The sequence below is a fragment of the Lemur catta genome, chromosome 3 (assembly GCF_020740605.2).
Source record: "Lemur catta isolate mLemCat1 chromosome 3, mLemCat1.pri, whole genome shotgun sequence".
Taxonomy (NCBI): Eukaryota; Metazoa; Chordata; class Mammalia; order Primates; family Lemuridae; genus Lemur; species Lemur catta.
Genome location: NC_059130.1, coordinates 92240879 through 92256175, shown reverse-complemented (window position 1 = coordinate 92256175; position 15297 = coordinate 92240879). Strand labels below are relative to the sequence as shown.

The 15297-nt window shown below is 46.1% G+C and overlaps 1 protein-coding gene across 1 annotated transcript; it reads left to right on the top strand.

The window, feature by feature from the left end:
• Positions 1-2226: 2226 nt before the first annotated feature.
• Positions 2227-14674, top strand: LURAP1 (leucine rich adaptor protein 1). Its single transcript, XM_045545513.1, has 2 exons — positions 2227-2530; positions 14044-14674. The coding sequence occupies exons 1-2, from the start codon at positions 2333-2335 to the stop codon at positions 14563-14565; spliced, it is 720 nt and encodes a 239-aa protein (XP_045401469.1). The 5' UTR covers positions 2227-2332; the 3' UTR covers positions 14566-14674.
• The last annotated feature ends 623 nt before the right edge of the window (positions 14675-15297 follow it).

Below are 15297 nucleotides of genomic sequence, written 5' to 3'. Positions count from 1 at the left end.
TGAATGGTGGGATTGTATCTCCCAAAATGTTAACAGTACTTGTCTTAGGAGTTGAAGCAATAGGTGATTTTCCCCCCTAATAAGTATGTTTTAGAATGGAAGAAAATTCAACACATTTTATTAGCATTTTAAAAAGATGTCCCTCAGGGTTCCTTCCTGACTATCTTTTCTCCTCAAACTCATTCTCCATGGAAGAGCTCTTTCATTCTCATGACCTTTGTTACCGTCTAGATTCCCAAACTCACACTGGCAGTCCTAACCTCTCTCCCCAGCTCCTGGCTGACTGTTGTCCACCTGCCTGCTGGGCAACTTCACAGCCCCTCCAACTCAACACCACGGTTGCGATTGCAACCTCCTACTCTCAGATCTCTTTTGGGTTCCCTTGGTGAACCGCATCAGGCCAAACAGCTGGGAGTCACTCCTGACTCCTTATCTTTCTCCAGGGACTGGTCCAGGTTTGTTTGCTCAACTCTGTATTCTACACACCATACACAATGGCTAGCACATAGTAGCCTCTCCATAATATTTGTTGAAATCATTCATGTTTTTTAACAAATATTTAATTTGAATGCCACTATAAATGAATGTAATCAGTCACCCAGTGCTGTCAATCTTACCTCCTAAAGTGCCCTCCATTCTGGCCTAATTCTTCTCAAACCTCACAGGCAGCCCCTTGGTCTAGGCCATTTCCATTTCTTGCCTTCCAACTAGTCTCCTTGACACTAGATTTTTACCCCTATAATCCTTTTCTCCTTCAAAATCCAGAGTAATTTTTTACAAAGGCAAATGTTTGCCAGTTTCTAATGTAAAACCCTTCCATGCATGGGTCAAAAAATGCTAAGAAAAGGCCGGGCGCGGCGGCTCACGCCTGTAATCCTAGCACTCTGGAAGGCTGAGGTGGGAGGATCACCTGAGCCCAGGAGTTTGAGATTGCAGTGAGCTTTGATGACGCCACTGCATTCTACCCAGGGCGACAGAACAAGAGACTCTGTCTCAAAAACCAAACCAAACCAAACCAAAACAAAAAACCTAAGAAAGCATACGTTACTTAAAATTACAAAGGTAACCATTAGGTGAACTAAAAGTAATGATAGAAATATATAGGGCTAATGGGGGAGGAAAGTATGAGTATAGAGTGTGAGTTAAGTCCATATATCCATATTTATCTTACTAGGAAGTCAGTAGACAATGTTTAAAATTGAGAAGTAGTGTGGCTGGGCATGGTGGTGCCCTCCTCTAATCCCTGCTACTCAGTAGGCTGAGGTGGAATGATGGCTTGAGCCCTGGAGTTCAAATCCAGCCTGGACAACATAGGGAGACCCTGTCTCTAAAAAAACAAAAAATAACAAAAATAGTGGTATAAGATTATTATTTAGAGTTATGAGTAAAAATACCAGGGAAAAACTCACAATGGTTGCCAATGGGGAGTGGGCCTAGAGGTGTGAAAGGGTAGGGCAGGGGTAACTACCTTCTCATTGTAAATCCTTCTGTAACCATGGGCTGGAATTAGTTGGCTTAAAAGCCAAAACAAACCAAAGTTTTTCATGGCTCCTCATTGCTCATAGAATAAAATCCAAACACTTTAGAACCATCTTCTCTAATCTCGTTACTCAAAGTGTGGTCCCTGGACCAGCAGCATGGCCATCACCTGGGAGCTTGTTAGAAATGCAGGCTCTCAGGCCCCACCCCAGATTTACAGAATCAGAGCCTGCATTTAACAAGATTCGCAGATAATTCATATGCACAATCAAGCTTAAGAAGCATCTTGGAAGCCCAAGATGAAGCCCATGTGGATCTCTTCAGCTTCACCTCTGCTCCTCACTGGCTGTGCCTTTCTACTTCTTCAGTCTGAATTCTAGCCTGAGTGGGAAGCTAAATTCCAGCCATCGGGTTAGACTCACTTCATCTGCTCCAGGAAGCCTTCCAAACCTGCAACTCTTGTACCACTGTTCCTTAAACTCCCAGATCCCTGACTGACCGAGCTGCTGTCTTCATTCAGCAAACTCACTGGGCGCCGACTGTGTGCCTGGCTGGATTCAGTGCCAGGGTGAGCGAAGGCGCTGAGGTCTCCCAGTGTTCCTTGAGGTCCAAATCCAGGATCGCCCCGGCCCCACGCCACCCAGGGCCAGAAGTAGTGTGCGCAGCACTCGGATATATATCTACACACCGGGCTGCGCGGCTTCTCTGAGTGTTACGGTGCCCGCCGCCCGCCCCCGCACCGCGCGGGCGGGGACCCACCGGTTCCGCTCCGCTTTAGCCGCGGAGAAGGGAGGACCCCCGGGAGCGGGACCCCGGCGTCCGGTCGCCCAGCCCTGTTCAGGCTTGGGCCCGCATGGAGGGGACGGTGGAGTCCCAGACACCTGACCTGCGAGACGTGGAGGGCAAGGTGGGCAGGAAGACCCCCGAAGGGCTGCTCCGCGGGTTGCGCGGCGAGTGGGAGCCAGGAATCTCCGGCGCCCTGCTGCTCCCGGGGGAGACTAGCTCGGGCCACGGCCTTGGGGACAAGATCATGGCGCTGAGGATGGAGCTGGTGAGTGTGGACTCTACGGGCCAGGGGGATGAGTCCCCATCGTAGGGCCAGAAGGGACGAACTCATGCCCCCAGAGTTAGGCTGGAGAGGAAGGAGTTAAAACTCCCCACCCAACTCCTCAGGATCCCTCCCAGATCAATCCATAAATCCTGGGGGAGTGACGTCCATTAATTGCCCCCCACCAAGGGTGAGTGCGGTGTTTGTTGATGGATCCTGGGGACTTGGGGTGGGAGACACAGCCTCTTGGAAGTTTTTCCTGTCGAATAACTGGCAGCGGGGAGGTGAGGGCTGGGAAGTTCTGAGAACCTAGCGCAGCATAAATCCTCCCCCACCCATACGGGGCCACCTCTTCCCCCAGCCCCTGTGTGTAAGGCAACCAACCAGTTTTTCTCCTCCTGCCAACTGGGAAAGGGTTTGGTTCCTGTGAGGCTGTGGTGCTCTTCAGCACAGAAGAGATTTGGGTAAAGGGCATATCTGCTGAAAACCACCTGGACTAGGGGAACTGAAAACATCCTCCCTTTCCTCAACACCTCTCCAGCCCTGCTTAAAGCACTTGAAAGTTCCTAGACCCACCGCAGAGACAGTAGTGGCAGCACCATCGGTGTTTACACCATCGGTGTTTACCCCCTCACCTCCGACTCAGTCTCCTCCCTGCCAGCCTCCCAGGTAAACTGGATATTCGGATCTCATCTGTACCTTCTTGGGGAGGAGAAGAGGAAACAGCAACCCTCCTCTTTCCCTGTAGCTGCCGGTCTAGATTCAGAGCCAAAGGGGCAGCTGGGGCCCCAGCAGGCTCCCCAGGGCTGCGATTCCGGTGAGGGGGGTGATTTACACCTGCCACCACTTTGCAGCCAGTTCTGGGGAACTGAGGAATTGCCAGCCACTCCTGGCCCGGAACCAGGAGCTCACAGTGACTATGTCAGCTAATAAGTCTTCCTGGAGCCCCACTGTGTGCCCAGCTCTGTGCCAGGCTGATCTGTGAGGGAGCAGAGGAAGGAGGTCATGGGGGTTCCCAGACAAGCCAGGGCTTTGACCTTCTGAGATGGAGGGTGGGAGGAGAGCCTGGTTGTGGAGCAGTCAGGGAAGGCTCCTTGGGAGGACTGGAATGCCAAGTGTGTATTTAGCCTTGAAGGTTGGAGGGGAATGCCAGTTCTGCAGAGTGGGGCTGTGGCTGTACCCACCTAAGCAAGGAGGAGGGCCTGGCTTTGCCTCGTTGTACAAACTATAGATCAGGGCCTAGAAAGAGCCTACTTAGACTGTCTTGCTTTGAAAACTTTCACCACATGCGTGTGCCAGGCATCATGCTGAGCACTGCACGTGATATTCTCTTCATCTTCACAGCAACGTTATTATGTAAGTGATATTTTATAGATGAAGAAACTGAGGCACAGAGAGATTAAGTAACTGCCTGAGGTCATGCAAAAAGTAAAAAGCAGGCCAGGCATGCATAATGCTAGCATGGAGGCCAGGAGTTCAAGGCAAGCTTGGGCAACATAGCGAGAACTTGTCTCTACTAAAAAAAAAAAAAAAAATGTAAAAAGCAGAGTCAGGATTTGAACCCAGATCATCTGATTACACTTTACATCTTTACCATTGAGACCTGCTTAGACACTTTAAACCATTTTAAAACATTTTATGCCATTGAAATGAGAAAAGGGATCATTATTTCCCCCATCTCACAGATGAAACACGCTTGCAAGTGTTTGGGGGCTTGTCTGAACTTACACACGGAGTCAGCGGAGGAGCCACACCTAGTCTCACTGGGTCTCTTTTCTACCTCAGTGGAAACTACCTGTTTGTAAACTTTAATGGGGCACATTGGACTCTGATTTTGTCTCTCTGTATTCTTGACCCAGCTGGCCTGGGGCCTAAGGCTGCCTGTGAAGGGCACAATGGAGGGAACCTTCTGGGGCCAGAGCAGGGAGAGGATCCCTACCCCATTCCTTTCTCCTCCTCAGGCCAAGATGTCATTAATCTCTTCCTGTGCTCTGCCCTGCCCACTGGGTTGTACCCAGGAAGGACAAGGGGTGGGGCAGGGGGTTTCCCTTGGAGCCAGTGGAGGCAGGGCTGGTCTAAGCCCTCTAAGGACTGTCCTTCAGTTGTCCCTCTCCCAGCTCTCCTTGCAGGGAGTGGGCAGCCTGCCCATGAGGCCAAGGTCAGTCCTGCCTTTAGGCCTCTTTCCTCCTGCCCACACCCCCTTCATTCAAAGGGTGAGTGAACAGGCCAGGCTGGGATATGTGGGAATGGGAAACGATGGCAACCTCCCCTCCTTAGTTCTCCCACCCAAAGAACTGTTACTACGACAACCCACCTCCACACAGCAGTTTGACAAAAAGCTTTAGGCAAGGAAGGGGAAGACATGGGTTCAAGTCCTGCCTCTGCTTCTGAAACATTTTGTGGTCTTGAGCAAGACCCTGTTTCTCTCCTGGCCTGTTTTTCTTCCTTGTGGTGGGGGGAGTATAGGGAGGTGGGCATTGTGGAACCAGATGATCTGTAGGAGCCTTTCACTAACAATATTCTGACAGTCAACCACTAGGGAGCTGGGACTGGGATCTCCAAGCTTTTACCCCAGGGCCTGATTTGGATTGAGCAAGAGGGAGGCATACGGGGACCCCAGGGCTGGGAGAGAGCCTGATACGTAGATGTTAGGGGCAGGAGCAGGGAGCTTGAATCCCCCTGGGAAGAGAATTGGGTTGGGGTAGCCACTGAGGCTGCATCTCTCCTGAGCTGTTTATCCTTTACTCCATTTCCAAGAGATGGTGTGAAATGAGTGTTTCTTTTTCTGGCAAGAAAGCCTTGCTTTTTTCTATTCTGGGGAGTGATGCTGTCACAGTCAGGGAATCCCACTGTCACAGGATTATAGAATCTGGCCCTCAGATTCATTTCCCAGCAACACAGTATAACCCAGCCCCCTGAACCCTGGTGACCACCAGAGGGACCAAGGAGAGGAAGGGCAAAAGAATCACAGAACTGAATGTGACTTACCCAACCCTAGGTTGAGCACCAGAAATGAACTGGGCAGGACCTGCTCTCAGGGAGTTCATTCAGTCTGGTTAGGGAAGAGGGGAGAAAGAGTAACAGCTCTAGTGTAGGATGATAAGTGCTATTGGAATGCAGGAAGGGCCTCCTGGAAGAGTCTTGACCATAGAGTGATATGGCTGGGTCTGTGCTCTGGAAAGGCCACTCAGATTAGAGGGAGGAACAGGCTGTCTCCTCTGGTTGAAATGCTTCTCTCCACCTCTTTGGCTAAGTTCTACTTAACCTTCAAGTCTCAGCTCATGTCCCTTATCCTAGGAAGCATTTCCTGACCTCCCCCAGTTGGGTTATGGCCCTCTAGGTACTGACAGCCCTCTGTGCAGCACTTGTTTCCCCTGGCATTTGCCACACTGAATTTTAAGAGCTTGCTTCATTATCTTACCTTACCCACTAGACTATGAACCCTCTGAGGGTAAGAAATGGTGCCTTTTCTTCCTTCATTTAACACAGTGCCACACCTATAATAAACACTCAATATTTGTCCCATGACTGAATGCATTAATTCCATCTTGAGGAAAAACAGGGAAGACTTCCTGGAGGAGGTAGCATTTGAGCTGGGCCTTGAAGAATGCATGAAGTCAGTGGGAATTCCAGTTCAAGATGACAGATTGAACATATGCATTTACTTACATTCCCTCCTGAAACTCCCCTAAAAAGCCAGTAGAAGGATTATGTTAAAAAGGCATGAAGCAATTATGACAATGAGAATAAGATGATAGGAACAACATTTTGGAAGCTGAACTGCAGCAATAAGAGTGGTAACTAATTCAGACCTGAAAAAAGCTAAGTCCCAAGCCAGCAGTGGAGAAAGCTGAAGAGCAATGCATTTTGTACTATGACAACCCTCAAAGGTTTCAGGAGTTGGAAGCACCAGGTATTTCTGGAACTGGGGGCACAGGTGGGGCTGAAAATGAAAGGGTTGGTTGAACATTTAAGAATCATTCCAGGCCAGGAAAGGTGGCTTACAACTGTAATCCCAGCACTTTGGGAGGCTGAGGCTGAAAGATTGCTTGAGGCTGGGAGTTCAAGACCAGCCAGGGCAACATAATGAGACCCTGTCTCTACAAAAAAATAAGAAAAATTCTCTGGGCTTGGTGGTGCATGCCTGTATTCCCAGTTACTCAGGAGGCTGAGGCAGGAGGATCACTTGAGCCCAGAAGTTTGATTCTACGGTGAGCTATGATCACACCACTGCATTCCAGCCTGAATGGCAGAGCGACACCTGTCTCAAAAAAAAAAAAAAAAAATCATACTCTAAGATCTTCTCCCTTACTGTGCAACCAGGTGCCAGCTACTCCTTTATCAAGCAGAAGACTGGAGATAAAAGTTTTGGAGAGAGAAGGAAAAAAGGGAGGGAGGTTGGAAGGAAGGAAAGAGGAAAGGAGGGAAGAAAGGGAAAACATAGCAGAAGTGCTTTTAGCATGAGGAGTTTTGGTTAATGCATTTAGTTTGGTCGTGGACTAGGATTGTTGTTTTTCACTGTTCATGTATTTGCCCCCTGGATGAAAGAATTGAAGATAATCTCCTTTATCATGTTATTAATAGTCTATACAATCTGTGTTATCTCATTTATGTGCATCTCCCTTTATTGAGACTGGAAGCTTTTGTTGAGCAGGGATAATTTCTCTACTATCTTTGTAATTATTAGAAAATCCATATGCCAAATAATCATTTGTTTAATTGAACTAGAGTTGTGTTATTGTTCCAAAAACACAAATAATTTCAGGTATAAAATTTTGCTCTATGCTTTTGCCATAGTGTTTAGGAAAACCCAAACCATGTTTTTATCTTTTCACTTAATACAACACATCAATAATCATTCACACATAAGACTTTTGTGGCCCCAAAATGTGTGAGAATTTCTCCCCACCAGCAAGCAAGCAATCAATTCTGCAGCAGACACCAGCAGGGTATCCTCTCATTTAATTCTGACACTGAGACAGTGTCAGATCCCACAGGTTGAGGGCTCAGTCCCCAAGACTGCCCTCCTCTTCAGACACCAGCTTTAAGTCCAGGCCTCCGGAACTTCTAACCGACCGTCTTCAAGTTGGGGTTCCCTTTTGCTCAAATTGCTGGAGTGGCTCACTGAACTCAGGGGAACACTTCCTGGTTTACTATAAAGGATACAGATGAAGAGATGCATAGGGCAAGGCATGTGGGAAGGGGTGCGGAGCTTCTGTGCTCTACCTGGGCATGCCACCCTCCAGGAACCTCCATGTGTTCAGGTACTCGGAAGCTCCCTGAACCCTGTCCTTTGGGACATTTATGGAGACTTTATTGGTTGTCCACGATTGAAGCATGGACACTGTGTTGAAATGTGATTGGACAAAAAGGGTATGAGCTAAACCCACAAGGCCTGTCTGTTTAGATTCTTCTCAGCCTCCCCGTGCAGCATTCCTTTCTCCAGGGTATGAGGCAGGACCCTCTCTGGAATGAGGGTCTTATCACCCACAGTCAGATTAGAATCCTGCCTTGGGCAGGTGAAAAGAGAGCAGGAAAAGGTCAGAGACAGAGATGCTGAGGCCTGTTGCTGAGGCCTAAAGCACCCCAACATTATAACAAGAGACTGTAACAAGGGCTATGGGAGTTATGAGCCAGGAACCATGGATGAAAACTTATATATGTATATGTTTATGTGTATAATATCATACATAGTAAATAAGTTGATCATAGTAATATGTGGAGCCCAATAGCTACCATTTATTGATTAATACTTATCAGATGGCATGCTATACATTAATATGTTGCCTTCATTTCTCATGATAAACTTTTTTTTTTTAAAGAATTTTGTTTTATTTTATTTATTTATTTTTTTTGAGACAGAGTCTTGCTCTGTTGCGCAGGCTAGAGTGCTGTGGCTTCAGCCTAGCTCACAGCAACCTCAAACTCCTGGGCCCAAGCAATCCTACTGCCTCAGCCTCCTGAGTAGCTGGGACTACAGGCATGTGCCATGATGCCTGGCTAATTTTTTCTATTTTTAGTAGAACTGGGGTCTTGCTGTTGCGTAGGCTGGTCTTGAACTCCTGACCTTAAGCAATCCTTCTGCCTCGGCCTCCCAAAGTGCTAGGATTACAGATGTGAGCCACCACGCCCATCTATTTAAATTAGATAGTATCCTCATATTATAATAAATGAAGGTTTAAAGAAAAAAAATTCCAATTTCATATGGCTCATTAATAGCAGAATTGGAATTTGAATCTAGGTCTAATTCCAGTGCCTGGTTTTTCTCAGTATATAAATACTTGGTCTGACTCTGGTTTATCATTGTAGATATGAGTAAAGCAATTATTTCATGAATAATTCAATAAACACTGTTCAAGTACAATAAACATTTATCAAACATTTATTACGTGTGTGTATGTATACAGTCATGCACCACATACTGATGTTTTCGTCAACAATGGACTACATATACAACAGTGGTCCCATAAGATTATAATGGAGCATAAATAGAAACCTGATACTTGGCACTTGATATTGGCATTACAGATCAAGTAGGATAAATGACTGATATTCAGTAATGGTGCTGGGACATCTAGGTTTGTGTAAGTATACCCTATGATGTTCATCCTCTATGATGAAATTGCCTAACGACACATTTCTCAAAACATATCCCCATTGTTGAGCTATGAGTGACTGTGTATGTATGTATAGAATAGGACAGAAGGTCCCCAGGTTAGGAGACAGTAAACACAGCTGAGGGCAAGAGGGATTAAATAAAAATGTACTAAATATTATGAAATACCCTTGGTAGCCTTTACCCCTACTTGGCTCCTAGAATATTGGCAGCTTTACTTACATTATACTATCTAGATGGGTATAATATGGGGAATATGACAAACTCAAGAGGAGAAAAGAGATGCTGAGTTTAGACCTTCTCCAATCAAACAATCCAATCAGATCACCCTGTAGTGAGGTTCAGAGTTTCCAGTCATTTTAGAGATCCACTTGGAAGTGTGAGCAATAAAGATCATAAACATCTGACCTTCTAATTATATAGACCTAAACAGAAAAAAAGCAACTTGAATGAAATGGAGATAAGAGAGGGAGATGAGAACTTATAAAAATCATTAATCAGGCTGAGCGAGATGGCTCACACCTGTAATCCTAGCACTCTGGGAGGCTGAGGGGTGAGGATCGCTTGAGGTCAGGAGTTCAAGACCAGCCTGAGCAAGAATGAGACCCCTGTCTCTACTAAAAATAGAAAGAAATTAGCTAGACAACTAAAAATATATAGAAAAAAAACTAGCCGGGCATGGTGGTGCATGCCTGTTGTCCCAGCTACATGGGAGGCTGAGGCAGAAGGATTGCTTGAGCCCAGGAGTTTGAGGTTGCTGTGAGCTAGGCTCATGCCATGGCACTCTAGCCCAGGCAACAGAGCAAGACTCTGTCTCAAAAAAAAATGTTACTGATAATAAGAGAAATTAAAAAATAAAAATAAAAATCATTAATCATATCCTTAGAGAGATAAAAGATAATATTGCAGCCATGAACAAAAATAGGAAGCTATGAAAAAGGAAAACATTCAGAGAATGTTCCAACAACACTTGGAAATAAAAACATGATAGAAATAAAGAGAAAAACTCAAAATAGTTGATTATGTTGAAATATTTCAGAAACTAGAGCAAATATAGAAAGATGGAAGAGGCCAAGTGTGGTGGCTCAAACCTGTAATCCTAGCACTCTGGAAGGTTGAGGCAGGAGGATTGCTTGAGGTCAGGGGTTTGAGACCAGCCTCAGCAAGAGTGAGACCCTGTCTCTACTAAAAATAGAAAGAAATTAGCTGGGCAACTAAAAAAAACAAATAGAAAAAAATTAGCTGGGCATGGTGGCACATGGCTGTAGTCCCAACTACTTGGGAGGCTGAGGCAGGAGGATCCCTTGAGCCCAGGAGTTTGAGGTTGCTGTGAGCTACAATGATGCCACAGCACTCTAACCTAGGCAACAAAGCGAGAGTGAGATTCTATCTCCAAAAAAAAAAAGAAAGAAAGAAAGAAAGAAATATGAAAGATGGAAGAGAGAAAAAAATGGAGGATTAGTCCAGGATATCCTCCATCCAAATAATAGGATTCCCAGAAAGAACAGAAAAACATTGGAACATAAATAATAAAGAAATAATTTTAAAAAAGAGAAATAATTAAAGAAAATCTCCCAGAACTGAAGGATATAAGTTTCCAGATTAAAAGGGCCCATCAAGTGGTTAACTCAATGGATGAAAATAGACCCATACCATGGCAAATTTTTTTGAAAACTTAGAACACTGGAAAGAAAGAGAAGATGCTAAAACTTCCAATAAGAGTAAGAAAAGTATCACATACAAGGGATCAGGAATATGAATGACATTAGACTTTTAAAGTGTAATACTGAAAATTAAAAGACAATGAAACATGTCTTAAATTCTGGGGAAAATTTTTCAACCTAGAATTCTATACCCAGCCGAACTATCAATAGTGTGAGGAGGGAATATTTAATAACACCCAGAGCTTAGGCCAGGTGCGGTGGCTCACGCCTGTAATCCTAGCACTCTGGGAGGTCGAGGCGGGTGGATCTCTCGAGGTCAGGAATTGGAGACCAGCCTGAGCAAGAGTGAGACCCCGTCTCTACTAAAAATAGAAATAAACTATCTGGACAACTAAAAATATATATAGAAAAAATTAGCCAGGCATGGTGGCGCATGCCTGTAGTCCCAGCTACTCGGGAGGCTGAGGCAGTAGGATCGCTTGAGCCCAGGAGTTTGAGGTTGCTGTGAGCTAGGCTGACGCCACGGCACTCACTCCAACTCAGGCAACAGAGTGAGACTCTGTCTCAAAAAAAAAAAAAAAAAAAAAAAAACACCCAGAGCTTCAACAAATTTACCTCTTATGCAGACTTTCTCAAGATGCTACTGGAGGGAGAGTGCCACCCACCCAAATGAAGGAGTAAATCAAGAAAGAAGAAGATACGGAATCTAAGAAACAAGGGATTCAGCTCAGGAAAGAGGCAAAGGAATTCCCAAGAAGATAATAAAGGGAAATCACTAGAGGACAATCCCAGCAGGGACAGATTGGAGCAGATCAGAAGGTTCCTTAAGAGATGGCTCTAAGAAGATGGAGTAGATAGAACATGTACTGTGTTTGAAAGACTTGAGAGGGGAATTCAGACAAAAGAGGGGAGAGTTAGAGGATAACTTACTGATAACTACATAGCAAATTAAGCAAAATAATAATAATTCTAAGGAAAACAGGAAGTTATATGAAATCAAAAGACATCTGCACTCAAATGTTTATAGCAGCACAATTCACAATTGCAAAGATGTGGAAACAACCCAAGTGCCCATCAATACATGAGTAGATTAATAAAATGTGGTATATGTGTACCATGGAGTTCTACTCAGCTATAAGAAACAATGGTAATATAGCACCTCTTGTATTTTCCTGGATAGAGCGGGAACCCATTCTACTAAGTGAAGTATCCCAAGAATGGAAAAATAATCACCACATGTACTCATCATCAAATTGGTTTCACTAATCAACACCTAAGAGCACATATAGGAATAACATTAATCGGGTGTCGGGCAGATGTGGGGGGAGGGGATGGGTGTATACATACATAATGAGTGCGATGCGCACTGTCTGGGGGATGGACACGCTTGAAGCTCTGCCTCGGTGGCAGGGGTGGGGAGGGGGCAAGGGCAATATACGTAACCTAAATATTTATACCCCCATAATATGCTGAAATAAAAAAAAAAAGAAATCAAAAGTAACTGTAGTAAACTATATGGCTTAGCTGTGAATGGAATTTCCAAAGTCTTATTAGAGGTAAGGTAAACACTGAATAGTTTTATTGCCTATTGGGAGGATGGAAGGTGGGAAAGGCATCTGTATGGCAGAGGAGTAGGGAGTGGGATAAAAGTTAAATCCTTAACCTTCTGTAGTGTGGGAAGTCAATAGAAAAATGCCTAAAACCTAAATATCAAGAAGTAGCAATGTAAGAATTTTATTTGGAGATTAGGAGGTAGATACCAAAATAAACAGCTAAAAAAAATAATAATAGTTGTCTCTCGGAAGTGGGATTTAGGACTAGGATGGGGGAACTGCTTGTGTTCATAATCTCGTAGAACTATTTGTCTCTTTAATCTGTGTGCATCTGTTACTTTTATTAAACATAAAACTAAAACTAATTTTAAAAAGTCATTTGTGGTGGGACCTTGTGTTTCCAGGGAACCATGCTAGAGGTGAAGCTAGAGAGATGAGCAAGAGCCATATTGTGACAGGCTTTTGAATACCCACTGCTAAAGGGTGTAGATTTCATTCTGTAACAGCAGGGCAGAGTTCCCTGGTGGTCTAATGGTTAGGATCCAGCGCTGTCTAAGAGAAGTGCAAAGCCCCTAAAGGCTCCTGAGCAGGGGAGGGACAGGTTCAGGCTCGTACTTGGAGAAGGGAACTCAATGCATATGAGCTGGAAGGGACCCTGGAGATTACCCAGTAAGTCGAACTAATACTTCCAGCGTGTGGTGGAGGGAAGCCCTGAATGCCCAGCCAGTGGGATCCTGAGCCTTCTAAGTTCTGGCCAATCCTTCCCTCTCTCAGGAGCTGCTACTGAAACACTGAAGGGACAAGGGAACCAGGTTAGGTCCCTCATTATTCCCCAGCTCCTGCCTCCTTTTAGCCCAATCAATACCCTATCTGGCTATTCTTTGGCTGTTTTGAAGACTTTCTGGTGAATCTGGATGGGTTCAATAGTTAATACCCTAAATAGGAAGTTCAAAGCTCAATGGGATCGGATTTTAATACTTGTTAACTGAGACCTTACTCTGTGCCAGGCGCTTTAAATTGACAGCATTTTGGCCGGGCGCGGTGGCTCACGCCTGTAATCCTAGCTCTGGGAGGCCGAGGCGGGTGGATCGCTCGAGGTCAGGAGTTCGAGACCAGCCTGAGCAAGAGTGAGACCCCGTCTCTACTAAAAATAGAAAGAAATTATCTGGCCAACTAAAAATATATATACAAAAAAATTAGCCGGGCATGGTGGCGCATGCCTGTAGTCCCAGCTACCCGGGAGGCTGAGGCAGTAGGATCGCTTAAGCCCAGGAGTCTGAGGTTGCTGTGAGCTAGGCTGACGCCACGGCACTCACTCCAACTCAGGCAACAGAGCGAGACTCTGTCTCAAAAAAAAAAAAAATAAAATAAATAAATTGACAGCATTTTAAAATCCTCACAGCCACTCTGTGAGGTAAGTGATTTAGCCCATGTTACAAACAAGGAAACTGAGGCTGAAAGAAGGTAAGAAAGCTGCCCACAGTCATAGCTAAACAGTGGTAGAGCTGAAGTTTGACACAGCAGTCTGTCTACTTCTAAAGCCCACACTGCAAACCATTATCTTTCTGTGCTTCTCGAAAGCAAAGCATAGTTTATTGGACCACAAGGTAGGGGCTTCTGGAAAACACTGGGGAAACCCACGACCCGGAAACCTGGGACTAATTCCTTCTCCCACTCTCCCAGGCTTACCTGCGAGCCATCGATGTGAAGATCCTGCAGCAGCTGGTGACCTTGAATGAGGGCATCGAGGCCGTGCGCTGGCTATTGGAGGAACGGGGGACGTTGACCAGCCATTGCAGCAGCCTCACCAGCAGCCAGTATAGCCTGACAGGCGGGAGCCCCGGCCGCTCAAGGCGAGGCAGCTGGGACAGCCTGCCAGACACCAGCTGCACGGACCGGCTGGACAGTGTCTCTCTTGGCAGCTTTCTGGACACGGTGGTCCCCAGTGAGCTGGATGAACAGGCCCCCCCTGGGGCTCCCCGTCCCGAGATGGACTGGGCAAAGGCTGTGCCTGGTGGGGAGAGGGGCAGGACTGAGGTGGACCTGACAGCCACCAGGCTAGGGAGCTTGAGGGCCATGTGGAAGCCCCCAGGGGAGGGGCTCCAAGGTGGACCACCTGAGTCACCAGAGGACGAGAGTGCCAAGCTGGGCTTCGAGGCCCACTGGTACTGGGAGCCATGCCAGGATGATGTGACCTTCTTGTAACAACTTCTCCACCCTTTTGTATTCCTGTGGCTCTTTCATCTCTTGGCCCTTGTCTCCCCCAAAATTTATGCTCCCTCAATCTGGGACTGGGAAGAAGCTGCACTGAAATTAGTTACCGTGGAAACCTGGCTGATCACGCTCTGGTCCCTAGGGAATCTCAGCCTTTATCCCTCAATTATTGGGTCCCTAGAGCTATTTCCATAGAGATATTGACTATAGAGGATTGGCCTATGGCTCGTAGTGTGATGGTAGCTCCCCCCCACTAGGTAACAATTAAGGAATTTAGGACCCCTCAGAAGATCACTGATGAAGAGATGGGAGTGTAATTACCTCACCCAAAGTCTAGGAACCTTGGCCCACCACTCTTGGCCAAGATGGAGGATTGACGAGGGACATGGACATTCTAGGCCAACCCTCCATGGATTGGCCCTCCCAGAAGCCTTTGGGGTTGGTGGACCTACCCCTTCCAATCTGCTGAGTGATGTCATTTCCAGCTAGGATGGCCCTAGCCTTTCCTCTGTACCTGTCCTTGGATGGTGATAGGTCAGTATGGAGGTATCTGAGCCCCTGCTGCTAAGTGAGATTGTATCATTTATTGTCCAAACCATTACTTCTAGTGAGTGGGAACACATCACCCCTCCTGGCAGGAAAGTTTCTCACTGTCAGATTATTTGTGCTGCTTTTCAGAAGGTTCTTACTTTTTAGAGGGTCTATTCTCATTTTATCCTAGGA